General features: G+C 58.1%; 4 protein-coding genes across 4 annotated transcripts in view; 2 read left to right on the top strand and 2 right to left on the bottom strand.

Annotated features, from left to right (window-relative positions):
* Positions 1–360: 360 nt before the first annotated feature.
* On the bottom strand, positions 361–2,557 carry PTSG_02302 (polypeptide N-acetylgalactosaminyltransferase 14). The gene has a single exon (XM_004996734.1). The coding sequence runs from the start codon at positions 2,378–2,380 to the stop codon at positions 443–445; it is 1,938 nt and encodes a 645-aa protein (XP_004996791.1). The 5' UTR covers positions 2,381–2,557; the 3' UTR covers positions 361–442.
* A 185-nt stretch (positions 2,558–2,742) lies between these two features.
* On the top strand, positions 2,743–6,806 carry PTSG_02301 (thioredoxin reductase 1). The gene is made up of 8 exons (XM_004996733.1): positions 2,743–3,135; positions 3,361–3,443; positions 3,679–3,737; positions 3,949–3,999; positions 4,253–4,646; positions 4,901–5,143; positions 5,494–5,989; positions 6,203–6,806. The coding sequence occupies exons 1-8, from the start codon at positions 3,037–3,039 to the stop codon at positions 6,263–6,265; spliced, it is 1,488 nt and encodes a 495-aa protein (XP_004996790.1). The 5' UTR covers positions 2,743–3,036; the 3' UTR covers positions 6,266–6,806.
* A 148-nt stretch (positions 6,807–6,954) lies between these two features.
* PTSG_02300 (uncharacterized protein) lies at positions 6,955–8,570 on the bottom strand. Its single transcript, XM_004996732.1, has 4 exons — positions 8,370–8,570; positions 7,903–8,056; positions 7,476–7,636; positions 6,955–7,154 (listed from the first exon to the last, which is right to left on the bottom strand). The coding sequence occupies exons 1-4, from the start codon at positions 8,511–8,513 to the stop codon at positions 7,113–7,115; spliced, it is 501 nt and encodes a 166-aa protein (XP_004996789.1). The 5' UTR covers positions 8,514–8,570; the 3' UTR covers positions 6,955–7,112.
* Positions 8,571–8,900: 330 nt separating this feature from the next.
* PTSG_11867 (dynein heavy chain 6) overlaps positions 8,901–24,756 on the top strand; it is a gene marked incomplete at its 5' end in the record, with an annotated part of 16,118 nt that continues 262 nt past the window's right edge. Inside the window, 13 exons of the mRNA XM_004996731.1 lie at positions 8,901–10,074; positions 10,183–10,473; positions 10,549–10,736; positions 11,214–12,437; positions 12,781–13,092; positions 13,372–14,448; positions 14,734–14,982; positions 15,238–17,733; positions 18,033–18,185; positions 18,338–18,445; positions 18,711–23,477; positions 23,842–24,019; positions 24,479–24,756. The exon at positions 24,479–24,756 is cut by the window's right edge and continues 262 nt beyond it. Coding sequence (XP_004996788.1) covers positions 8,901–10,074; positions 10,183–10,473; positions 10,549–10,736; positions 11,214–12,437; positions 12,781–13,092; positions 13,372–14,448; positions 14,734–14,982; positions 15,238–17,733; positions 18,033–18,185; positions 18,338–18,445; positions 18,711–23,477; positions 23,842–24,019; positions 24,479–24,756 — 12,495 coding nt within the window. The remainder of the gene's footprint in view (positions 10,075–10,182; positions 10,474–10,548; positions 10,737–11,213; positions 12,438–12,780; positions 13,093–13,371; positions 14,449–14,733; positions 14,983–15,237; positions 17,734–18,032; positions 18,186–18,337; positions 18,446–18,710; positions 23,478–23,841; positions 24,020–24,478) is intronic.

The raw sequence follows: 24,756 nt of genomic DNA, 5'->3' as shown, positions 1-24,756 counted from the left end.
AAACACTGCAAACATGGCACTCTCGTTTGTTTCTGTCGCATATGTTCATTGTGCTGTTGTTGTTTGATCGACGCTATGCAGAAATGAGAGGGCAGGCTACTGTTGTCATCATTGCTGCAAGTAACACGCAAAGCCAGTCCACATATGAATCAACGACACCCAAATCCAACTCGAGCGAACACGAACACGCACACACACACACACACAACGCGCGAAACGAATGGCAAAGGTGAAGGGAACGAACCAAGTACCAGTCAACACACACCACACACACACACACACACACACACACACACACACACACACACACACACACACGGACACAAAGTCGAGGCGAGCACAAGTGCTCTCTGAGCTGAGTGACCCAAAAGTCATCAGGCCACCACCGCCACCGCCACCACCACCACCGCCACCATCATCAACCAATCAATCGCCGTCGCTGCTACTTTGGCTCCGCCTCCTTGAAGATCCACTGCTGGGCCGGGTTGGTGAGATCGCATGGCGACAGGACAAGCTTGAACGGGCTGCTTGGGGTTGCTGTGCGCTGCGCCTCTGCGCAAATGTGGCCGTCGCCGTCACTGAGGCGGCCAGACTTTGGGTCATAGTTCCACTTCTGGTTGCCGCCGGTCTGATGGCACGGCCAGATGCCGATGCTGCCGTCCCCGTTGCCGCGGTCAAGGCACGTGTCAAAGTCCATGGCCGCAACGCGAATGTCGCCGCCCGTGGACAGCACAAACTCCTGCGTGCCGTGGGAGTGGTGGCACGGGTATGCGCCGATGCGGGCGCCCTGGTGCCGCGCGCCGAGCGTGTCAAAGCACGCGTCCGTGTGCGGGTTGCGCACCTCACCGCTGGCAACGACGTGGTCCGGGTCGTATGGCACAAACATCTCCGGGTACACGTTCTCCAGGTACCACTTGAAGGGCTTGCAGTTGTGGCGCTTGCGGATGTCGAACATCATGTCGAGCGGGCCCAGCGTCTTGCCGCGTGGCAGCGGGGACATGACGCGCTTGACAATGTCCTTGTACTCGTCCATCCACACCTCGGCCGCGCGCAGCTTGTTGCGAACGATCACGTCGCCAGGCACCGTGTACACCTGGCCCTTCCAGTACTTGCCCGTGCGGAACACGTGCCCGACGCGCGAGCAAGGGATGCACTCGAGCGTGCCGCCGCACTGCCAGATGCGGAAGGAGATCTCCATCTCTTCGCCACCGTACAGCTGCATCTCCGGGTCGTACGCGCCGAGGTCGAAGAAGTACTTGCGGTCCATGGCGAACAAGCCGCCGGCCATGATGGGCGAGGGCATGGGCTGCGTGCGCGTGCGGCGGCGCGTGCCGATGCTCTTCTGGCCCAGCGCCCAGGAGAAGCCGAGGATGTCGAGGCCGCCCTTGCGGTACTGGAACGAGTCTGCGTCGATGCTGTCGATGATGGGCATGACGACATGGCGGCGGTCCTCCGTGATGCGTGCAAGCATGGGCTCCAGCCAGACCGGGGACACCTCAATGTGCGAGTCGAGGAACACAATCACCTCGCCCGTGGCGGCCTTGGCGCCCTGCACGCGCGCCTCCATGAGGCCCTTGCGCTGCGGCATGCGCACGATCTTGGTCTTGGGCAGCCAGCGCATGTAGTCGTTGAGTTCCTGCTGCAGCCACTGCGCATCGCTGCCGTCGTCCACGAGCACAATCTCGTGCAGCAGGTGTGGCGGGGTGCGGTCCAGGACGGAGTGGATGGAGCGCAGCAGGGGCGAGAGCGGCTCGTTGAAGAAGACAAACACCACGCTGGCTGCAGGCATGTCGTTTGGATACACAATCTTCTTGCACTGCGAGTCGCGGTGGTCTGGGATGTCGCGGTCCAGCGGGATGCTGTCGCTGCGCCTGAGGTTGAAGCAGTTTTGCTTGTGCGCGATGCGCTTCATTTCCAGGGACTCGTCCTTCATGGACACGTACGATGTGGTGCGGAAGCCCATGACGCCGTCGTCCCGCACACCAATCTTGTTGCCGTGCAGGTGCTTGTCGTCCACCTCGCCACGAATGTTCACGCCACCCGGGTACACGCTCAGATCGGGATAGACATGGCCATTGCCTCCGCCAACCTGCTGCTGCTGCTGCTGCTGCTGCTGCTGCTGCTGCTGTTGTTGTTGTTGTTGCTGCTGTTGCTGTTGTTGCTTGTGATTTGTGTCCACGCTTCCGCCTGTGTCACTGTGGTGCTGTTGCTGTTGCTGGTGGTGGTGGTGGTGGTTGTCGTTGCTGCGCGCATCGTTGTGGTGCAGCAGTGGGCCGTCGCGGGCGCTCTCTTCCATCTCTGGCTTGAGCACAAAGACATACAGCAGGACGATGGCTGCGGCGATGGCAGCCGCCTTTGGCCATTGTCGGCGACGAAGCATTGTTCCTGACAATAGTGTGGCTGACAGAAGTGTGGTTGTGTGTGTGTGTGTGTGGTTTGTCTGTTCGAACACTCACACACGCACAACAAACGTACGTCAAAAGACAACAGCAAAGGCGTGGTGTGTGGTAGTGGATTGAACGGTTTGGTTGTTGGTTGTGGTGGTTGTGTGTGCTCCTTTTTTTTTTTTGGTTTTTTTTTTGATGCGCCCTCTTTTGTGCTGTCGTTAGGCGGAGATGGCTGCGAATGGGACTGATTTCAGTCTCGCGCGCATGTGCTGGTATGTTTTGTTGCATCCACCCAACACACACACACGACACCAGAACTGTGAGGCGCGTGCTCTCACACACATTCACCCATACGCACCGCTGCCCTTTGTTTTGCCGCAATTGCCTTCCCCATCTTTGAGCGCTGGGAGCAGTGTAAGATTTCAGCGAGTTTTCCCCAATAAAGCAAAATACACCAGAACGCAAAACAGCCAAACCGCCATTCTCCCCGCCTCCTCGAACAACCCATTCTCGCCGGCTGCAGTTGCTGCGTTGTGTGCGTTGTGTGGCCGAGAACAGATTGTGAACCAACCAACCAACCACCAAGACGAAGAAGGCCACTTGGAAACGCTTGCTCTGGTGTGGAGACGTGCGTGTGGCAGAGGACAAGATGGACACCGGCGCTGATGTGGCCACTCCGGCCACAGACACCTTCGACTACGACCTTGTCGTCATCGGTGGTGGCAGTGGCGGCCTCGCATGCTCAAAGGTGTGTGCGAAGCCACGTGGAGGTGGAGGTGGAGGTGGAGATGTCTCTGGTCTTCTTGGTTGCGTCTTGTTTTGGTTGTGCTTGTGTCATCCGCCTCCCGCACACGTGCCATCCACGTCCTGCACACACGTGCTTTCTCTCCGCCCCTCTTCCTCTTTGTTTCGCTCACACATGCCTTCAACCCGTTACCCGCGATTGTTTTTGGTTTGTTGTTGCTCTGAGCAGCGTGCGGCTTCGCATGGCGCAAAGGTTGCCGTGCTTGACTTTGTCACGCCCTCTCCTCACGGCACCACATGGGGTCTCGGCGGGTGAGTTTGTTGTACTTTGTGCACTGATTGCGTGCGTGGAAGCACTCTTTTCTTGTGCAGACTTAAAACCACACACACACACACACACACACACATAACAACACACACCCACACGCACACACACACACACACACACACACACACACACATAACAACACACACACAATGGCCCACTCCTAACCCACCATGTGTGCGTGTGTGTTTTGTTGAACCGTGTGCTGTTGTTTCGCCCCAGCACCTGCGTCAACGTTGGCTGCATCCCCAAGAAGCTCATGCACCAAGCAGCTCTTCTTGGTGAGTTTGCCACAAAACCTGCACCGTTCTTGCACCCACTGGTTGTTGTTGTATGCCCCTTCCTACGCGCACATGCCCTCGTCTTATAAGGTTTTTTTTTTGTTTGCGTCATGTTCAAAACACGATGACCACATCTTGTTGATATTCAAAGGCCATGTCTGCATGCACGCGCGCTCACGCCCACCACACCACTTTAACTGCCTTCTTGCAGGGCACGCCATCGAGGACGCAAAGTCGTTTGGCTGGGAAGTCGAGCGCCCCGGTGCGTCACATGCTGCATGTTTCAGCTTGCCCTGCTCACACATGGGTTTGAGCCCCAAGTCAATGACTTGTTGTATACCTGCTGCCAATGTTCAGGTCTTTCCCCTTTAACACTTCCGTCTTTGCTTTCCTGACTTGCAACATTGTCTCTCACGCTCGCACATGCACACCCTTACACCCCCATCCCCCAACACACCCACACGTTGACACTTGACACCTCCCCCCCCCAAACGACCCATGACCCCAACTCACAGAGAAGCCCAAGTGGGAAACGCTGGTCGCGGAGGTGAACAACCACATCCGCTCCCTCAACTGGGGTTACCGCGTGTCTCTGCGCGACAACAACGTCGACTACAAGAACGCGCGCGGGTCGCTGGTTGATGCCCACACCCTCAAGCTTGTCAACAAGCGTGGGGAGGAGTCGACCCTCACCACCAAGAACGTGGTGCTTGCCATGGGCGGCCGCCCACGCTACCCCGACATCCCCGGCGCTGAGCACGGCATCACCTCCGACGACCTCTTCTGGATGGAGCGCGAGCCGGGCAAGACGCTCGTTGTTGGCGCGTCCTACGTCGCCCTGGAGTGCGCGGGCTTCCTCGCCAGCTTTGGCTACGACACCACCGTCATGGTCCGCTCCATCCTCCTCCGGTATGTACATTTTGCGTTCCTCGTGTTGTGTCTTGTGTCGTGTGTGTTTGTGCATTTGAGTGCCTTAACATGGGTGTTCGTGCAAGCGTACCCGTACGTTTGAGTACGACCCTGCCCGTGTACCTGCCCTCCTCCCCGCCAACTTTATACATCCGCACATTCCTTCGCTTCCTCATGTTCATGCACCTTACACCCCCCACCCAACATTGTAACCTTGTTTCAACTCCCGCCCCCTTCTTCCTTTCATCAACCAGCGGCTTTGACTCTGAGTCTGCGGAGAAGATTGGCGACTACATGGCGCGGCACGGCACCAAGTTCATCCGCCCTGCTGTCCCCTCCAAGGTGGAGAAGCTTGACAACGGCAAGCTGCGCGTGTCCTTCACGCACACGGGCGTGGAGAAGACGGAGGACTTTGACACGGTGCTGTGGGCCATTGGCCGCGAGCCCCTCACAAAGGACATTGGCCTGCAGTCTGTCGGCGTCAAGCTCGATGAGAAGTGAGTGTCATTGCGAGTGGCGTTTGTTGTTGTCCTTGTTGGTGTTGTTGTGCGTGTCGTTGACTGTCCTTGTTGGTGTTGTTGTGCGTATCGTTTACTGTCCTTGTTGGTGTTGTTGTCCGTGTCGTTTACTGTCGGTGGTGGTGTTGTTGTCCGTGTCTTTTACTGTCGGTGGTGGTGTTGTAAGTTGTTTGCTGTCGTGTTCGAGTCTGTGTATGTGTGCTGCTTGAGTGAGCGACTGGAATGCACACGTGCGTCTACATGTTGCCCTGCTCTCACCCTCCTCTCTGCTTTCCACTTTCGCACCACCTCCCTCCCGCCACCACCACCACCTTCTTTCACCTCCACAGGACGGGCAAGATTGTGCACAACGAGAGCGACCAGACGACCGTGTCCAACATCTATGCCATTGGCGACATCCTGCAGGGCAAGCCCGAGCTCACCCCTGTTGCCATCCAGGCCGGCAACCTGCTTGCGGACCGCCTGTTTGCCGGCGCCACCAAGCTGATGGACTACAGGAACGTGTGCACGGCCGTGTTCACGCCGCTGGAGTATGGCTCCTGCGGGTACTCTGAGGACGAGGCCATTGCCGAGTTTGGCGTGGACGACATTGAGGTGTACCACCAGAGCTTCACCCCGCTGGAGTGGACCGTGCCGCACCGCGAGGAGAACGCGTGCTACACCAAGCTCGTCTGCCTCAAGTCTGAGAAGGAGCGTGTGATTGGGTTCCACTTCCTTGGACCCAACGCCGGTGAGGTTGCGCAGGGCTTTGGCATTGCCCTGCAGCTCAAGGCCACCAAGGAGCAGGTCGACAACCTCGTCGGCATCCACCCCACCGTCGCAGAGGTGTGTGTGTGTATGAATTGGTGTGTGTGTGTGTATGAATTGGTGTGTGTGTGAATTGGTGTGTGTATGTGTGTGTGTGAATTGTGTGTGTGTGTGAATTGTGTGTGTGTGTGTGTGTGCGTATTGGTTTCATGTATGCTTTTACCCACTGTTCCCTTTGTGCTGTTTTCGCTCCTTCTCACCATGTCCCTCCCTTTCCACACGCAATAACAGACGTTTACGACTCTGACGGTGACCAAGAGCTCTGGGCTTGATGCTGCCCAGGCTGGCTGCTGAGGCTAATTTCCTCCTTCGCCGTGTGTGAAACGTGTTGAGCGGTTAGCGGTTGCATTTTGCAACACACTGCTCTGTTCTTGTTTTCACACACAATCAGCGGAGGAGGGCGATTCCCTCAACTGTCCCGCTTGTCTGCTGTCTCTGCTTCAAGCGGGATGGGCTCTGATCTGTTGTGTATTCGTGCGTTGGTAGTGGCCACATGTGCCATTGCCACACACATTTGTGATGTGCAGCACTGCAACTCCGATTACGGAACAGTGCATGCCTGATGAATACTGCCGCGGTGACGGGTTTTCTTTCTTCTCTCTTCACTCCATCCATTTCCTGTGACCATTTGTCTCGTGACAGTTGTTGATTGTAGTGCAGGCTCCTGCTTGTTCGTTTCTGTTTGTTTGCTTGTCTGTGCTCTGCTTTGCTCTCCACGTCTTGTCGGTTCTTGCATTCGTCATCTTGTGTGTGCGATTGGCTCGGCTCGATGTGCTGCAAACCAGATCTTGTTGTTCCCCACCCCATAAACACCCCCATACACACTCTCTCAGCAAGAGAATGTCATTCGTTGTGTGTGTGTGTGTGTGTGTGTGTGTGTGTGTGTGTGTGTGTGTGTGTGTGTGTGTGTGTGTGTGTGTGTGTGTGTGTGTGTGTGTGTGTGTGTGTGTGTGTGTGTGTGTGTGTGTGTGTGTGTAGCATGGTCGGTTTCGTCACTCGTTTGCTTGCTATTGTTTGAGATACACCCACCACCGCTCATTCAACAGCACTAAACACGCAACAGTGTGGGAAGAAAAAAGACTCATCACATCAAACAGCGACAACAAGCTATGGCATGGGGAAGAGCTGCAACACAGCAAGCCTACGAGCTCAGCGAGACGCCACCCGATGAATACTCTGCAGGCTACAGAAGAGGCAGATACAGGCAGCGCGTGAGAGGAAAGGCATAAGTTCGGCGTGTGCAAGAACAAGAATGCGTGTGAAAATGGTGGCAAGCATACGGGAGTGACAAAACACACAGGTGCGCAAGCTCACGCTCGCACGCACACACACATGCAAGCAAAGAACACAGACATAAACAGACACAGACATACACAGACTCAGACATACACAGACACAAACATACACAGACACACTCAGGCACAGACATACACAGACAGGCAGACAAACAGACATACACAGACAGGCAGACAAACAGACAAACAAACACACACACACAACTTACTTCCACGTGTGGCAGAAACTCGAGCCAGTCTCCCTGCGTTGTTGGAATCAGGCCGAGACCCGAGCACTTGTACACCGCAAGCCCAATAACGGTGAGTTGACCCAACGCAAACACAATCTTCTGCAGCCAAAACGATTCTTCCTTGCTGAGCTTCTCAAACTCTGCAAGCCATAACACATGGGGGGGAGTTGGACGTGTGCATGCGAATGAGAACTGTCCGTGTGTGTGTGTGTGCGATTCGAGTGCAAGGGGATACTCAGGGCTGTGTGTGTGTGTGTGTGTGTGTGTGTGTGTTGTGTGTGTGTGTGTGTGTGTGTGTGTGGGTGTGTGTGTGTGCGAGGGTAGAAAGCGAGAAAACAACACACAACAAAAAGAAAAGGCAGCCAATGGTCACGATTCTGAGTGCACGATCGGAAATCGTGCGTACCTGTGGAGATGGACGAGAGGGCAACGAGGGGCGAGTAGACCATGTAACCGAGCATGGGGAACGTGAACAGGTTCACGCTGCTTCCCATCATCCACAGCATGAAGAAGTTCATCAGCAAACCCTGCATCGGGCGCGTTGCCACTTGCCATGCCAGCTGAAGACGAGGTGGTGCAAGTGCATGCGTGCGTGTGTGTTTGTGTGAGGACATTGGTGACACGCAAGTTGATGTACACCCACATGCAGACACGCAGACACACACACACACACACACACACACACACACACACACACACACACACACACACACACACACACACACACACACACGCAGACACACACACACACACGCGCGCACACACACACACGCAGACACGCACACACACCCAAAAGCACGCACACACAAAAAGCAGACACACACACACACACACACACAAAAGCACGTGCACAAAAAGCACGGCACATCCCACCTTTGCTTTGAGCTCCTTGACATTTTGCTTGTTTGGGCCACGTTCAGAGGTCTTCTCGATGGGACCAGACGGCATGCCAAAGGGCCGCGCCTGCTTTGGCACCTCGATGCCGCTCTTCTTCTCTGATGGCAGGTTCCAGTCCATGGTTGTGATGTGTGGTCGTGTGTGTTGGCTGTGCCTGTTTTGCCAATTGCAGGTGAGGATGCAAATGGCAAACCCAGTATTGACGCCGATTGTCCACATCTTCAAAGTATTTTCTACACTGGTTGCCAGCTTGCCAACAGACAGGCAACGAAGGCAAACTCACCAACACACCAAACCCCCAACACAGCACACAGCACACGGTCACCAACACCAGCATCAGACACCTGCCTTCTTTGTGAGCGAGGCTTCCGCCGCCGTTCAACCCGGCGAGAGCGAAGCAAGAAGGGAAGCACCTGCCACACCCTTGGGCCTCTTTGCCCCCCTTTGTTTTCGGACACTCAGACACACAACACACACACACACACACACACACACACAAGCCCGAAGATGTCGCACGCCATCAACCCGTCCAAGCAGCAGAGGGAAGCGCCACAGCTTCCCATGTCAAAGGATGCCTTGCGACAGGGCAGGAGTGGGTCTTTGCCTGGTGGCCGTGCCCGGCCATGCAGCGGTGGCAGCAGGGATGAGCGCCTGGAGTCTGGGAAGCAGCTTGCGTCCCGATTGCACCAGGCATCAGCCGGCACACAGCGCACAGGCACATTCAAGGCACGCAAGCCACCATCCCTCAAGTCAACCTCGTCCCGCGGCCTTGGGCGGAGCCTCAAGCTTCCCCCAGTGCCGTCTGCCCCAGAGCCCATGGATGTGGCCTTCTCCCACCACGCACCACTGCCGCCACCAACACCACCACAACCACAACAACAACAGCAGCAGCAGCAGCAGCGCAGTGATGGCAGGATGGCAGCGGAGGCTGCTTCTGCGTCATTGCCGTCTGCAACTGCCTCTGCTGGCACGTTGCGGAGGCAGAAGCAACAGCAACAACTTGCCGCAAGGGCAAGCACTGATAGCACGGCGACCGCCATCAGTGACGATGTGGTGGATCAACTCAGAGACAAGAGCACCAGCGAGCTCATCGACTTTGTCAAACAAGGCGGCGCGCGTGTTGGCTTCTTGTACCTGGTGCCACGCGACCCATCCAAGGTTGACCGCAACGTGTACGATCTCAAGCCCGTGCGGCACGCGGAAATCCGGCCCGGCGACTCCTTCTTCACCTTGAGCGTTGAGGGCGTGACCCAGATTGACGGCAAGATGTCCACCTTCACGCCCCTGGATCGCTTCGAGCGCGAGTTCATCTTCCACTCCCGCCTCCGCCAGCTGCCCATCTTCTTCAAGTACCGCATGTGGAAGGCGTTCACCACGTGGCGCAACAACATTGTCCAAGCGCGCCAGCTCGCACACACGGAGGAGCTCAGCGCACACCTCTTCCTGCATCACGACATCTTGCGCCCCGCCCTCATGCAGATTCGTGCCATCTGCCTCGATGTCGTTGACATGCGGCTGGTGGACATCGACCCAAGGAAACCGTACACCGTGGAGCAGTTTTTCGTGCGACAGCGCGAGAAGTGTGACGCAGTCACGGCCAAGCTCCAGCACCTGCGGCGCCAGGTGATTGACATTGCCCTTGACGCCTGCAGGCGGACCATGGAAGACCTCGGGTTCAGCGGTTCGTTTTCTTCATTGTTTGCACAAGTGTGTGTGTGTGTGTAAATGCGTACGAATGCATCTTAACGTCCTGCTGGACACGGTTTCATGCCAAGCGGTTTTCAGCAAGTGGTTCACCTTTCACCCACCCCCCCCCCACACACACATACACACATGCGACTCATTTGTTTCGCTTCACGCGCTGCAGACGCAAATGCCAAGATGACGTACACGGAGCAAGCGCGCAAGCGGGCCAACTGCATCCGCCTCGCAGCGTTCCTTCGCCTGATTGACATGCTTGTCGCCAACGCCATGCAGCAGCTCTCTGTCGAGTCTGTTGGGTTCCTGCGACACTACCTCGAGCACCTGCGGGATGACAGCGTTGCCGCCGCGGGCCCCGCAGATGAGGGCGACGACAGCGGTGATGACGAGGAGGCAAAGAAGAAGAAGAAGCAGCAGCAGCAAGAGGAGGCAGCACGGAAGAAGAAGGAGGAAGAGGCCAAGCGAAAGGCGGCCCTGGCCCACCAAGGCTCCATCATCCTGGAGGAGGAAGTGGAGGAGGAGCCTGTGCCCGAGTTTGGGCCGTCAGCCATCACGGTGGACGACTACCGCTTCCCCGTGAAACGATTTGTTGAGCGCGAGCTCATCACCGCCGACCCAGACGAGGCCGTCCCGCTGTTTAAGGTTCGTCGTGGTTGTTTGTCTGTTTTATTCGAGTGTGTTGTTGTGTTGTGTTTGGTTGTTGTGTTTGTTTGTTTGTTTGTTTGTTTGTTTGTTTGAGTGTGTTGTTGTGTTGCGTTTGTGTTGTGTTTGGTTGTTGTGTTGTGTTTGGTTGTTGTGTTGTGTTGTGTTGTGTTGTGTTGTGTTGTGTTGTGTTGTGTTGTGTTGTGTTGTGTTGTGTTGTGTTGTGTTGTGTTGTGTTGTGTTGTTTGTTTGTTTGTTTGAGGGTGTTGTTGTGTTGTTTGTTTGAGTGTGTTGTTGTGTTGTTTGTTTGTTTGTTTGAGGGTGTTGTTGTGTATGTGTCGGTCTGTCTATGCGCCGGTGTGTGGCCGATGAATTCTGCGCAGTCATCGTCACCACTTTATCCCTCTTCGTCGTAGTTGCCCACATATTCTTTGTTTTCTCACCGAACACCTCCATCGCCGCCACCACTGTGACCAGATTGACCTGCTGCTGGATGTGGATGCGCTGGATCTTGATCCGGACAACGGCGACGTCAAGCACGAGCTTGGCCGACTCATTACCTCGTTCAAGGAGCGCGTGTGCGCCGTGGAGCCCATCGCGCCCTCCCCGCACTTTGACTTTGTCACGCGGCCCACGCTCGGGCACCGCCAGGAGGACTTTGTTGGCGAGGAGCCGGGCCACCTTGCCGAGATTCTGGAGGAGGACGAGCGCTTGGCAGAGCACTCCGAGGGCGTCATGGACCTGCTGGACTTTGCGTATCGCGTGGCCAACAAGTTCAAGGGGCACATGTCCGTGATTCGCGACATGTACGCGCGCAGCCACGGCATTGACCTGGAGTGGCTGGAGGAGACGGAGCACTCGCTCGAGTTCTACACCCAGTCGCTTGAGGAGTTTTCCAAGATGATCACCACGGGCAGCGGGATTGTGCCCGCCAACAACCTCGGCATGATGGTGGTGGACTGCCGTCAGCTCAAGGAGACGTTTCTGCCGGTGCCGCGCGCGTGCCTGGAGGCGCTCCACCGCGCCCTGCCCAAGCTCGCCTGCCGCAAGAACAAGGAGGTGGCCGAGCAGATGCACGGCGCCATGCACCAGCTGGAGATGCAGCCAACCACCACGGAGGAGTACGTGCGCGCGCTCACGTTTGTCGATGAGATTGACGCAACCATGGAGACGATTGAGAAGGACGCCAAGCTGGTGACAGACCTGTATGCGCTCATTGATCGCTTCGGCATCGAGGCACCGCCAGAGGACGTGGCGGAGTTTGAGACAGCCAAGAACAACATCATCCGCCTGCGCGACACGGTCAAGGCGGCCGTGGACGAGCAGAACAAGCGCATCAACTCCTTCTGTGACGTGCTTGACGAGGACATCTCGAAGCTCAGCGCCAACGTGCTTGAGGTGCGCGAGGAGGCGTCCAACGAGCTTGTGTTTGACCCGCAGGCCGAGCTGGAGAAGGTGCTTGCCTTTACACGCGAGCTGAACCAGAAGATGGAGACGCTGCAGCAGCGGGCGGCCGAGTACCGCTCGTACCAGAAGAAGTTCAAGATTGAGGTCACGCGCTTCTCTGCGCTTGAGGAGACGCACGCAGAGGTCAAGGCGAAGAAGGCGCTTTGGGACACCATCGACGAGTGGAACAGCCTCGAGCAGGACTGGGCGCAGCAGCAATTCCTCAAGATGGATGCTGAAGAAATGAGCAACACGGTGTGTGCTTGTGCGTGTGTGCGTGTGTGCGTGTGTGCGTGTGTGCGTGTGTGCGTGTGTGCGTTTGGTGTACGTACGTGTTTTTAGTGGTTTGGGGTGCGTGTATTAGTGCGTGTTTGTACGTTTGTGCGTGCGTGTATTAGTGCGTGTTTGTTTGAGAGCGAGGTCACATACGCGGGGAGAGACAGCATGCTTGGCCGCATGCAAGGGCGTGGGCTTGTACATGCAAGTGGTGGCAGTTGGCCATGGTGTTGTGCGCATATTTGTTCCTCACACGCAAACCCACATGCACCACACACCCACCACCCAATCCCCAACACCCACTTGCATTGCCCTGCCCCAGGTCACACGGATGGCCAAGGCGGCGTATTCGCTGACGAAGCAGCTGCCGCAGAACGAGGTCTCCCCACAGCTCCAGCTCAACATTGAGAAGATGAAGGCAAAGATGCCGGTGATTATGGACCTGCGCAACCCGGCGCTGCGCCCGCGCCACTGGGAGAAAATCTTTGGCATCATTGGACAAACGCTTCCCTTGGACGACACGCTGAACCTGGGCATGCTGAGCGAGCTGGATGTGTTCAAGCATGGCGAAGAGATTCAAGAAGTCAGCTCCGGCGCCTCCTCCGAGGCTTCACTCGAAGTCATGCTCAAGAAGGTGCGCTTGTTTGTGCGTGTGCGCATGTGTGTGCGTGTTTGTGTGTGCATGTGGTTTTGTGTGTCTGCATATGTCTGCGACATTGTGCGTTTTCTGTTTGCGTGCGTGCATGTGTACATTCCTGTTCAAACATTTGTGCTTGTGCATGTGCATGTGTGTGTGTGTGATTGCGCGCCGCCTCCGTTCAACGCTGTCTCCCCTATCTGTTCCCATGTGCGCGGTTTGAACCAACTAACATGACACGCACGCTTTGGTGTGCGCCATGTCCAATGCGTGCAGGTTGAGGACGCGTGGAAGGAAGCGGAGCTTCCCGTGATCCCCTTCCGTGACAGCAAGGACGTGACCATCCTGGGTGGCATGGACGACATCCAGATGCTGCTGGACGACTCGCAGGTGAACATTGCCACCATCGCCGGGTCGCGGCACGTGGAGCCCATTCGCCAGCGCGTGGAGGACTGGCAGCGGCAACTCAACCTCTTCTCGGAGACGGTTGACGAGTGGCTTGAGTGCCAGCGCAGTTGGATCTACCTGGAGAGCATCTTCTCTGCGCCAGACATCCAGCGGCAGCTGCCGTCCGAGGCCAAGATGTTCCTGGAGGTTGACAAGTCCTTCAAGGACGCCATGCGCAAGACAACGGCGTTTCCAAACGCAATCCGCGCCGGCACGACGCCAGGCTTCCTGGAGCGCTTCAAGAAGAACAACGCGCTTTTGGAGCAGATTCAGAAGTGCCTGGAGGACTACCTCGAGAGCAAGCGGATGGTGTTCTCGCGCTTCTTCTTCCTCTCCAACGACGAGCTGCTTGAGATCCTCGCACAGACGCGCAACCCGCAGGCCGTGCAGCCGCACCTGCGCAAGTGCTTTGACGCCATCCAGAAGCTTGAGTTTGGCGAGGACGGCAAGACTGCCAACGACATCTACGCCATGATCTCGCCAGAGGGCGAGCGCGTGGCGCTGGGCAAAGGGCTCAAGGCCCGCGGCAACGTGGAGGTGTGGCTGTGCTCCGTGGAGGACGCCATGGTCAAGTCGCTGTATGCGCTGACCAAGGCCGCCATCACCGACTACACGGCGTGCCCGCGCACGGAGTGGGTTGGCCGCCACCCGTCCCAGGTCATCATCAGCGTGTCGCAGATGATGTGGTGCCGCGACGTCACGCGCGCCATCACGAACGAGAATCCGCAGCAGGCGCTCGAGGCGTACGAGAAGCAGTGCATCAGCCAGCTCGCTGACCTGGCCGCCATGTCGCGCCAGAAGCTGTCCAAGCTGTTCCGAAAGGTGCTTGGTGCCCTCATCACCATTGACGTGCACGCCCGCGACAACGTGACTTCCCTGGTCCACTCCAAGGTCTCCGACCTCGAGGTCAGTTTCTGGATACAGGTGGTGGTGTGTGAATTTTGTTTGTGTGTGTGTGTATGTGTGTGTGTGTGCGAACTTGTGTGTATGTGTGTGTGTGTGTTGTGTGTGTGTGTGTGCGAATTTGTGTGTGTATACGTGTATGTGTGTGTTTGTGTCCGTGGAGCGGTGGACTTTGTGGACTGGTGTCTGGTTTGTTGTTGATTAATCCCACCCACACCCACACCCACACCCACCCATGCCCACACCACCACCGCCGCCGCCGCACCGCATCCCCTCTTCTCAATGCAGGACTTTGAGTGGGTGCGCCAGCTGCGCTATTACTGGGAGGACGACATTGACGACATGGTTGCGCGCATGTCCAACTCGCGCTTCGTGTATGCGTACGAGTATCTCGGAGCGAGCATGCGTCTCGTCATCACGCCGCTGACAGATCGCTGCTACCTCTGCCTCATGGGTGCGCTGCAACTCGACCTCGGCGGTGCCCCTGCCGGTCCGGCCGGAACTGGAAAAACGGAGACAACAAAGGACATGGCAAAGGTACATTCAACTACACAAACACACCTGCACAACAATACCGCACTACCAGTGTGTACACGCACGCACGCATGCATGCATGCATGCATCTATCCACGACTCGTACTTTTCATCCATGCATGCATCCACGACTCGTACTTTTCATCCGTGCATGCATCCATGCATCGATCACTTACTTCAGTCATGCATCCACTCACGTACTCATCTCGACTTACGGCTTGTCTCGTTCAACCCGTGCTCTCTCCTTCACGGTGGCAGGCGCTTGGTAACCCGTGCATTGTGTTCAATTGCAGCGAAGGCCTGGACTACCGCATGATGGGCAAGTTCTTCTCGGGTCTGGCGCAGAGCGGCGCGTGGTGCTGCTTTGACGAGTTCAACCGCATCGACATTGAGGTGCTCTCTGTGATTGCGCAGCAGATTCTCACCATCAAGAACGCCAAGACGCGCGGCGCCAAGCGTTTCATGTTTGAGGGCCGCGAGATTCGCCTCATCCCCAAGTGCGCCGCCTTCATCACCATGAACCCCGGCTATGCCGGCCGCACGGAGCTGCCAGACAACCTCAAAGCGCTCTTCCGCCCCTTTGCCATGATGGTGCCAGACTACGCGCTGATTGCGGAGGTGATTCTCTTCTCCGAGGGCTTTGAGAGCCCGCGCAACCTGGCTCGCAAGATGACGCAGATGTACAAGCTGTGCAGCGAGCAGCTTTCTCAGCAGGACCACTATGATTTCGGCATGCGTGCCGTCAAGTCTGTGCTGGTAATGGCGGGCTCGCTCAAGCGCTCGCGTGTTGGCCAGAGCGAGGCCACCGTGCTGCTCACCGCCCTGCGCGACAGCAACCTGCCCAAGTTCCTTGCGGAGGACGTTGCGCTGTTCACGGCCATCCTGTCAGACCTCTTCCCCGGGGTGGAGCTGCCCGAGCACGACTACGGCTCCCTGCGCGAGACAATTGTGGAGTGCATTGAGGAGCGCGAGCTGGAGGTGGAGAACCCGCAGGTGACCAAGGTGATTCAGCTGTACGAGACGATGGTGGTGCGCCACGGCGTCATGCTTGTTGGCCCAACCGGCGGCGGCAAGTCCACCGTCCTTGCCGTCTTGGCAGACACGCTCACGCGCCTGCACGACAAGGGGGTGGAGCACTTTGAGTACCGACCCGTGCACCAGTACATCCTCAACCCAAAGGCGGTGAGCATGGGCGAGCTGTACGGCCAGGTTGACGGCACCACCGGCGAGTGGCGCGATGGCCTCATGGCCACCCTCGTGCGCCAGTGCGTGGCGCAGACCAACGACGACCACAAATGGATCGTCTGCGACGGCCCCGTCGATGCGCTGTGGATCGAGAACATGAACACCGTGCTCGACGACAACAAGATGCTGTGCTTGGCAAACTCGGAGCGCATCAAGCTCTCGTCCAGCATGCACATGCTGTTTGAGGTTGCGGACCTTGCCGTGGCCTCCCCAGCCACCGTGTCCCGCTGCGGCATGGTGTACGTTGACCCGCAGGAGCTTGGCTGGCGGCCCTACGTCAACCGCTGGATGCACAACCTCGACATCCTGCAGGAGCCGCAGAAGGAGCACCTGAACGACCTCTTTGCCGAGCACGTGGACTCTGTCTTGCACCAGGTCCACAAGACCTTGCGCGAGGGCATTGCCCAGGTGGACATGGCCAAGGCAAGCGCGCTGTGTGTGCTGCTGGAGGATCTGCTGCGCGAGAAGGACGCCCAAGGCGCCCCACGCGTCGACTGGTCTGCCCAGGAGCAAGACGAGCACCTCAACGCCATCCTCTCCAACTACTTTCTGTTTGCCTTCATCTGGTCCGTCGGCGGGAACCTGGTTGACCAGGACCACCTGGGCTTTGACGCGCTTGTTCGCGACTCGTTTAGCGACCGCCACGACATCCGCATCCCGGGCCAGGGCACCGTCTTCGACTACTACGTTGCCTTGGAGGCCAACACCCCCGCGCTGCTGCGCTGGGCGGACATTGTGCCCAAATTCGCCTACAAGGAGGGCGTGCCGTTCTTCGACATGCTCGTGCCCACGTCGTCCACAGTCAAGTTCAAGCACCTGCTGGAGCGCTTCTCACGCATGCGCCACTCTGTGCTCTTCACGGGCACCACTGGCGTTGGCAAGAGCGTGATTGCGAAGGAGTACCTGGACACGGCCGAGGCTGCAGGCTCCGTGCTGCCGCTGACCATGAACTTCTCTGCGCAGACCAGCTCGCAGCGCACGCAGGAGATTATCGAGAGCAAGCTGGAGAAGAAGCCCAAGAACAGGCTTGGGCCGCCCATGGGCAAGCACATGCTGCTGTTTGTGGACGACTTGAACATGCCCAAGCTGGAGACGTACGGTGCGCAGCCGCCAATCGAGCTGCTGCGACAGCTGCAGGACTACGACGGCTTCTACGACCGCGCCAAGCTCACGTGGACCGGCATTGTGGACCTGACGCTGATTGCCGCGTGCGCACCGCCCGGTGGTGGCCGCAACCCGACCACGCCGCGCCTGCTGCGCCACTTTGCCATGATGTGCTTGCCCTCCCCAGACGAGGACACGCTCAAGGGCATCTTCGAGCAGATCACGCGCGGGTTCTTCACCGTGTGCGACTTCCAGAAGGAAGTGATTGGCACCGCGTCGGCTGTGGTCAACGCCGCTGTCGGCATCTACGAGCGCATGAGTACGGATTTGTTGCCCACACCAGCCAAGTCGCATTACGTCTTCAACCTTCGTGATCTCTCCAAGTGCATCCAGGGCATCCTTCAGGTGTGTGTGTGTGCGTGTGCGTGTGTGCGTGCGTGTGTGCGTGCGTGTGTGCGTGCGTGCGTGTGTGCGTGTGTGCGTGCGTGTGTGCGTGCGTGTGTGTGTGTGTGTGTTGGGGGCGGGGCGGGAGCTCACTTGTGACTGCATGGGTGTTGGTAGTTGAATAGGATGTGTTGGTAGTTGATACCGTGTTTGTGTCGATATCATGTTGTGTGTCTGGTGAGACGGCGGCTAACAGTTGCTCATGGATTGTTGTTCCATCCCATCGCAATTGCATTTCATGATGTTTTTTTATCTTCTAGGTGGATTCCTCGGTGGTTCGCACGCCAGACCACGTGTTTGATCTCTTCTGCCACGAGTGCTCGCGCGTGTTCCACGACCGTCTCATCAACGCCGAGGACAAGGGCTTTTTCAACGAAATCCTGGCCGAGATGGCGTACAAGCACTTCAACAAGGTGAATCAATGTGCACTCACGCGTAGACCCTACTGTGCAGGCTTGTGCCCCGGATCTTTGTCACGCTTGCATGCTCAACCCCCGCTCCCCCTGCCGTTGTCAACCTCACGCACTGACCCACTCGTACAACCCAATTGTGCCCACGCATGCAGAATGTGGAGGCGGAGCAGCTTGCCACCAAGCCTGTTCTCTTTGGAGACTTTATGAAGATGGGTGCGCCGGCCGAGGATCGTCTTTACGAACCGCTCGACCAAGCAAAGGTGCGCATTTGCTCGCAGCCTTGTTTTATTCCCCCCAGTGTCTGCGTGCACAACACAACACGGCATGTTCTCAGATGCGGCTTCGCTTCACCGTTTGTTCATGTGTCATGTTCTCATACACGCCACAACGCGCGCGCGCGCACACACACACACACACACACGCCACAACGCGCACACACACAAACACACAAACACACAAACACACAAACACAAACACACACGCACACACGCACACACAAAACACATGTTGAATCCTTGTTGACAGCTCCCCAAGGTGTTGGAGGATTACTTGGACGACTACAACCTGAGCTCGCAGAAGGAGATGAAGCTGGTGTTCTTCCAGGACGCCATTGCGCACGTTGCTCGCATTGCGCGCATGATTCGCCAGCCACGCGGCAACGCCCTGCTTGTTGGCGTTGGCGGCACCGGCAAGCAGTCGCTCACCCGCATGGCGTGCCACATGGCGGGCTTCAAGTGCTTCCAAATTGAGATCACGCGCGGCTACGGTTACTCAGAGTTCCGCGAGGACCTGAAGAAGCTGTACGAACTCGCCGGCTCCAAGGGCGAGCAGACCGTCTTCCTCTTCACAGACACGCAGATTGTGGTTGAGGAGTTTCTCGAGGACATCAACAACATGCTCAACTCGGGCGAGGTGCCCAATTTAATTGAGAACGACGAGATTGAGCAGTTCCTGCAGCCCGTGCGCCCGCTTGCGCGACAGGCCGGCATCTCCGAGTCGCGTGACGCCGTGTTTCAGTACTTCATCAACCGCGTGCGCGACAACCTGCACATTGTGCTGTGCATGAGCCCCGTGGGCGACGCATTCCGCTCCCGCTGCCGCATGTTCCCCTCGATTGTCAACTGCTGCACCATCGACTGGTTCACAGAGTGGCCGCGCGAGGCCCTGCTCGGCGTTGCGCAGCGCTTCTTCGAGTTTGTGGACCTGGGCGACGAGAGCCTCAAGGGCAAGATTGCGCAGATGTGCGTGGAGATCCACACGAGCGTCAGCGAGACGGCCGACCGCTTCTACGAGGAGCTGCGGCGCAAGTACTACACGACGCCGACGAGCTACCTGGAGCTCATCAACCTGTACACGGGCATGCTTGACGAGAAGAAGCGTGACATCATGCTGCAGCGGGACCGCTTCCAGACGGGTTTGAACAAGCTCGAGGAGACAAACGACCTGGTGGCCACCATGGAGGAGGAGCTCACGGCACTGGAGCCAGTGCTGAAGCAGCAGAGCGAGGACACGATGCAGCTCATGGAGCGCATCAAGGTGGACAAGGCCAAGGCCGACGAGGTGCGCAAGGTGGTCAAGGCCGAGGAGGCTGTGGCGCAGAAGGAGGCCAACGAGACGGAGGCCATCAAGATGGACGCGCAGCGCGATCTGGACGAGGCCCTGCCGGCGCTGCAGGCGGCCACGGACGCGCTCAAGTCGCTGCGAAAGGAGGACGTGCAGGAGCTCAAGGCCTTTGCGTCGCCGCCAGCGCTGGTGCAGACGGTGATGGAGGCCGTGTGCCTGCTGTTTGGGCGCAAGACGGACTGGAAGACGGCCAAGTCGCTGCTGGGCGAGGCGGACTTTCTGAAGCAGATGATGCAGTACGACAAGGACAACATCCCTGACCGCACGCTGAAGAAGATCAAGCCCTACATCGACAACCCAGACTTTGTGCCGGAGAAGGTGGAGAAGGTGTCCAAGGCATGCCGGTCCATCTGCATGTGGGTGCGGGCCATGGACAAGTACGCGCACGTGTTCCGCACGGTGGAGCCCAAGCGCGAGAAGCTCAAGGCGGCGCAAGCGGCGCTGAACAAGACCATGGCCGAGCTGAAGACCAAGCAGGACCGGCTGGCGGAGGTTGAGGGCAAGATCAAGGCGCTGCAGAAGCAGTACAAGCAGAGCGTTGCGGCCAAGGAGGAGCTGGAGCGCAACATGGAGAGGACGGCGGCGCGTTTGTCGCGTGCAGGAAAGCTGCAGACGGCGCTGGCAGACGAGCAGGTGCGCTGGGCGGAAACGGTCAAGGAGTATGACCAGCAAGTGCACGACGTCGTGGGCAACGTGTTCCTGGCGGCCGCGTGCGTGGCGTACTTTGGCGCCTTCACCAGCTCCTACCGCGCCGACCTGGTCTCGGGCTGGGTGGCCAAGTGCAAGGAGCTGGAGATCCCCGTGACGGAGGGCATGGGCGTGGCGGACGTGCTGTCGAGCCCGTTCCAGATTCGGCAGTGGAACGCCAGCGGCCTGCCGCGCGACCAGCTGTCCACGGAGAACGCGGTGCTGGTGACGTGTGGGCGGCGCTGGCCGCTGATGATCGACCCGCAGGACCAGGCGAACAAGTGGATTCGGCAGATGGAGGCGCGAAACGGCCTGCACGTGATCAAGCTGACAGACCCCAACTTCCTGCGCACGCTGGAGAACGCCATCCGCATTGGGCAGCCCGTGCTGCTGGAGGAGGTTGAGGAGACGCTGGACCCCTCGCTGGAGCCCATCCTGCTGAAGCAGACGTTCAAGCAGGGCGGGCGCACGCTGATCCGCCTCGGTGACAGCGACATTGACTACGACAAGAACTTCCGCTTCTACATGACGACGAAGATGGCCAACCCGCACTACCTGCCCGAGATTTGCATCAAGGTGACCATCATCAACTTCACGGTGACCAAGACGGGCTTGGAGGACCAGCTGCTTGCGGACGTGGTGCGCCTCGAGCGACCCGACCTGGAGGAGGAGCGGACAAAGCTGATTCTGCAGATCAACGAGGACCGCGCACAGCTGAAGAGCATCGAGGACGAGATCCTGAAGCTGTTGTTCAACTCGGAGGGCAACATCCTTGATGACGAGCGGCTCATCAACACGCTCAACGACTCCAAGACGACGTCCACGGCCATTGGCGAGCGCCTGAAGCGCGCAGAGACCACGGAGGCGTCCATCACGGAGGCGCGCGACAAGTACCGCCCGGCGGCCGTGCGCGGCTCCGTCCTGTTCTTTGTCATTGCGGACATGAGCAACATCGACCCCATGTACCAGTACTCGCTGGAGTACTTCAAGCAGCTGTTCGTGCAGTGCATTGAGGCGAGCGAGAAGGCATCGGACCTGGACACGCGCCTGCGGAACATCATCTCCTACTCGACGGAGAACGTGTTTGCCAACGTGTCGCGCGGCCTGTTTGAGCGCCACAAGCTTATGTTCAGCTTCATGATGTGCATTGAGATTCTGCGCGTGGACGGCACCGTGACCACGCCCGAGTGGAACCACTTCCTGCGCGGGTCTGGCGCTGCGGAGCGGGAGTACCCGCCGATTCCCGAGCACGCGGCGGCGTGGCTGCAGGAGCACGTGTGGCACGAGTGCTGCGACCTCGAAACGGCGTTCCCGGACGTGTTTGCGGGCCTGGGCCAGGACCTGGTCACGGTCCCCATGCCGATTGAGCTGGGCAGCGTCACCGTGACGCTCAATCTGCACGCCGGGGACACGTTGAAGCAGGGCGGGGAGCCGTCCAAGGCGTGGGCGGAGGCGCTGACGCCGTTCCAGAAGCTCATGGTGATTCGCGCGCTGGTGCCGCACCGCGCCGTGGAGGGCGTGGCGGCGTTTGTGAGCCTGTCGCTTGGGCGGCGGTTTGTGGAGTCGCCGCCCGTGAGCATGCAGGCGCTGTACAACGACATGCTGTCCACGGTGCCGCTCATTTTCGTGCTGTCGGTGGGCTCGGATCCCATGTCCGGGTTCCTCCGCTTTGCGCAGGAGAAGTCGTACAGCGATCGCGTGCACTCCATCTCTCTCGGGCAGGGCCAGGGCCCCGTGGCGGAGAAGCTGATTGAGAAGGCGACGCGCAACGGCGACTGGGTGTTCCTGCAGAACTGCCACTTGGCCAAGTCGTGGATGACGCGGATGGAGCAGGTGATCAAGGGGCTGGCGGACCCCAAGGCTGCGGTGCACGACGATTTCCGCCTGTTCCTCAGCTCCGCGCCGTGCTCGTTCTTCCCCGTGAGCGTGCTGCAGAACAGCGTGAAGGTGACCAACGAGCCGCCCAAGGGCCTCAAGGCCAACCTGCGGGGCGCGTTTGCGTCCATCGAGCCCAGCTTCTTCGAGAAGCACAAGCTGGGCACGACGTGGCGCAAGCTCATCTTCGGGCTGTGCTTCTTCCACGCCGTGATCCAGGAGCGCAAGAAGTTCCGTGCGCTCGGATGGAACATCCCCTACGAGTTTAGCTCGTCGGACCGCGAGTGCGCGCTGGAGAACCTGCGCATCTTCCTGGAGGACGGGCACGTGCCGTGGAGCGCGCTGTTCTTCATCACGAGCGAGATCACGTACGGTGGGCGCGTGACGGACCGGTGGGACGAGCGGTGCCTGTCGACGATTCTCCGCAGGTACCTGGTGAAGGAGGCCCTGGACGCGGACTACAAGTACTCGCCCTCTGGCACGTACTACGCGCCTGCGGTGGAGACGATTGAGCAGATGCAGGAGTACGTGGACAGCCTTCCCTTCTCGGACGACCCGGAGGTGTTTGGCATGCACGACAACGCAAACATTGCGTTCCAGCTGGAGGAAACGAACATGCTTGTGCGCACGATCCTCGATGTGCAGCCGCGCATGAGCGGAGGGGCGAGCGGCAAGACGCCCGATGAGATTGTGTTTGAGCTGGCGGGCTCGATTGAGGAGAAGCTGCCCAAGGCGCTGCTGGACATTGACGAGGCGAAGCCGGGCACGTTTGACCTTGACGAGCAAGGGCGCGTGCAGTCGCTGAGCACGGTGCTGCGGCAGGAGGTGGACCGGTTCAACAAGCTGCTTGTGGTGCTGTGGGACTCGCTCAGCAACATCAAGAAGGCGATCAAGGGTCTGGTGGTGATGAGCGCGGAGCTGGAGCGCGTGTACACGAGCTTCCTCAACAACCAGGTGCCCGAGATGTGGGCGACGGCGGCATATCCATCCTTGAAGCCGCTCGCGTCTTGGGTGAAGGATTTGGTGCTGCGCCTGGAGTTTGTTGAGCACTGGCTCAAGCACGGCAAGCCCAAGTCCTTCTGGCTCTCCGGCTTCTTCTTTCCACAGGTGTGTTTGTATGCGTGTGTGTGTGTGCGTGCGAGCTTGTGTTTGTGTTTGTGTTTGTGTGTATGTGTTTGTGTTTGTGTTGTATGTGTGTGTATTTGTGTTTGTGTTGTATGTGTGTATGTGTGTGTGTTTGTGTTGTATGCGTGTATGCGTGTGTGTTTGTGTTGTATGTGTGCGCGCGAGCTTGTGTTTGTGTGTGTTTGTATGTGTACAGTTTGGATGTGCTGGTGTGTTTCGTGGCATTGTTGTGGGGTTTGTTCTCGCATGGACCTGCCGTGTGACCTCGATGCGCAGAATGTACAGCAACTCACACGACTCCCCAATACATATTGATTCGTGCTCTCGTGTTGTGGTCGTATTGCAGGGTTTCCTGACCGGCACGTTGCAGACGCACGCGCGCAAGTACAACTTGCCGATTGACACGTTGAGTTTCCAGTTTGAGGTATTACCTCACGTGTACATTGAGGAAGGAGCCAAGGACCACACGCCAGAGCTGCCCCATTTTGACGACGGCGTGCTTGTTCACGGCATTTTTATGGATGGTGCGTAACCCATGTGCGCGCGCGTACTCGTTGCCTGTGTGTGTGTGTGCGTGTGCGTGTGCGTGTGCGTGTGCGTGAGTGTGTGTGTGTTTGTATGTGCGTGTGCGTGTGTGTGCGTGTTTGTATGTCCGTGTTTGTGTGTGTGTGTGTGTGTGTGTTTCTCCGTTCGCTGCGTGATGTTGTTGCTGTTGCTGTTGCTGTTGCTGTTGCTGTTGTTGTATTGTGCTGTGCTTGTCGCTGCTGCGTATTGGATCTCGTTGTTTGATGTGTATGGGAATCTGCGTGTTCTCTGTATTGATGCGTTTCCACCTGCGTCTGGTTGCGACTTTTTCTCTCGTTTGTGCTTGCTCGTGCTTGTGACTGCGTGACTGTCTTAACGCCTGGTGCCTTCTCACGTTCGTCCTGCTTACTTGTTGCATTTGCTTATGTTGCGCGTCCGCATGTGCTTGAACGGAACAGCGTTCCGTTGGGACGATGACGCTGCGGTTGTGAGCGATTCGCTGCCTGGGCAGATGCAGGCGCCGTTACCCGTGATGCACATGCTGCCCACTGCCAACTTTACTCCGCCGCCCAAGGACTACATTGCGCCCCTGTACAAAACATCTGTGCGTGCCGGCGTGTTGTCAACGACGGGCCACTCCACCAACTTTGTTGTGGCCGTGCATCTTCCCTCCACACAGCCACAGGACTACTGGATTGCCAAGGGCGCTGCTCTGCTCTGCCAGCTTGATTCATAG

This window comes from Salpingoeca rosetta, assembly GCF_000188695.1.
Source record: "Salpingoeca rosetta unplaced genomic scaffold supercont1.5, whole genome shotgun sequence".
NCBI lineage: Eukaryota > Choanoflagellata > Craspedida > Salpingoecidae > Salpingoeca > Salpingoeca rosetta.
The sequence above is the reverse complement of the archived record's forward strand: the minus strand, read 5'-3'. Positions and strand labels throughout refer to the sequence as shown.

Coding starts and splice junctions, on each gene's coding strand:
- PTSG_02302 (XM_004996734.1), bottom strand. CDS start 2,380: ATGCTTCGTCGCCGACAATGGCCAAAGGCGGCTGCCATCGCCGCAGCC.
- PTSG_02301 (XM_004996733.1), top strand. CDS start 3,037: ATGGACACCGGCGCTGATGTGGCCACTCCGGCCACAGACACCTTCGAC. Junction 3,444..3,678: donor ACCACATGGGGTCTCGGCGG/GTGAGTTTGTTG, acceptor GTTTCGCCCCAG/CACCTGCGTCAACGTTGGCT. Junction 4,000..4,252: donor CTGGGAAGTCGAGCGCCCCG/GTGCGTCACATG, acceptor CCCAACTCACAG/AGAAGCCCAAGTGGGAAACG.
- PTSG_02300 (XM_004996732.1), bottom strand. CDS start 8,513: ATGGACTGGAACCTGCCATCAGAGAAGAAGAGCGGCATCGAGGTGCCA. Junction 7,637..7,902: donor CCTCTCGTCCATCTCCACAG/GTACGCACGATT, acceptor TATGGCTTGCAG/AGTTTGAGAAGCTCAGCAAG. Junction 7,155..7,475: donor AGTTTCTGCCACACGTGGAA/GTAAGTTGTGTG, acceptor CCTCTTCTGTAG/CCTGCAGAGTATTCATCGGG.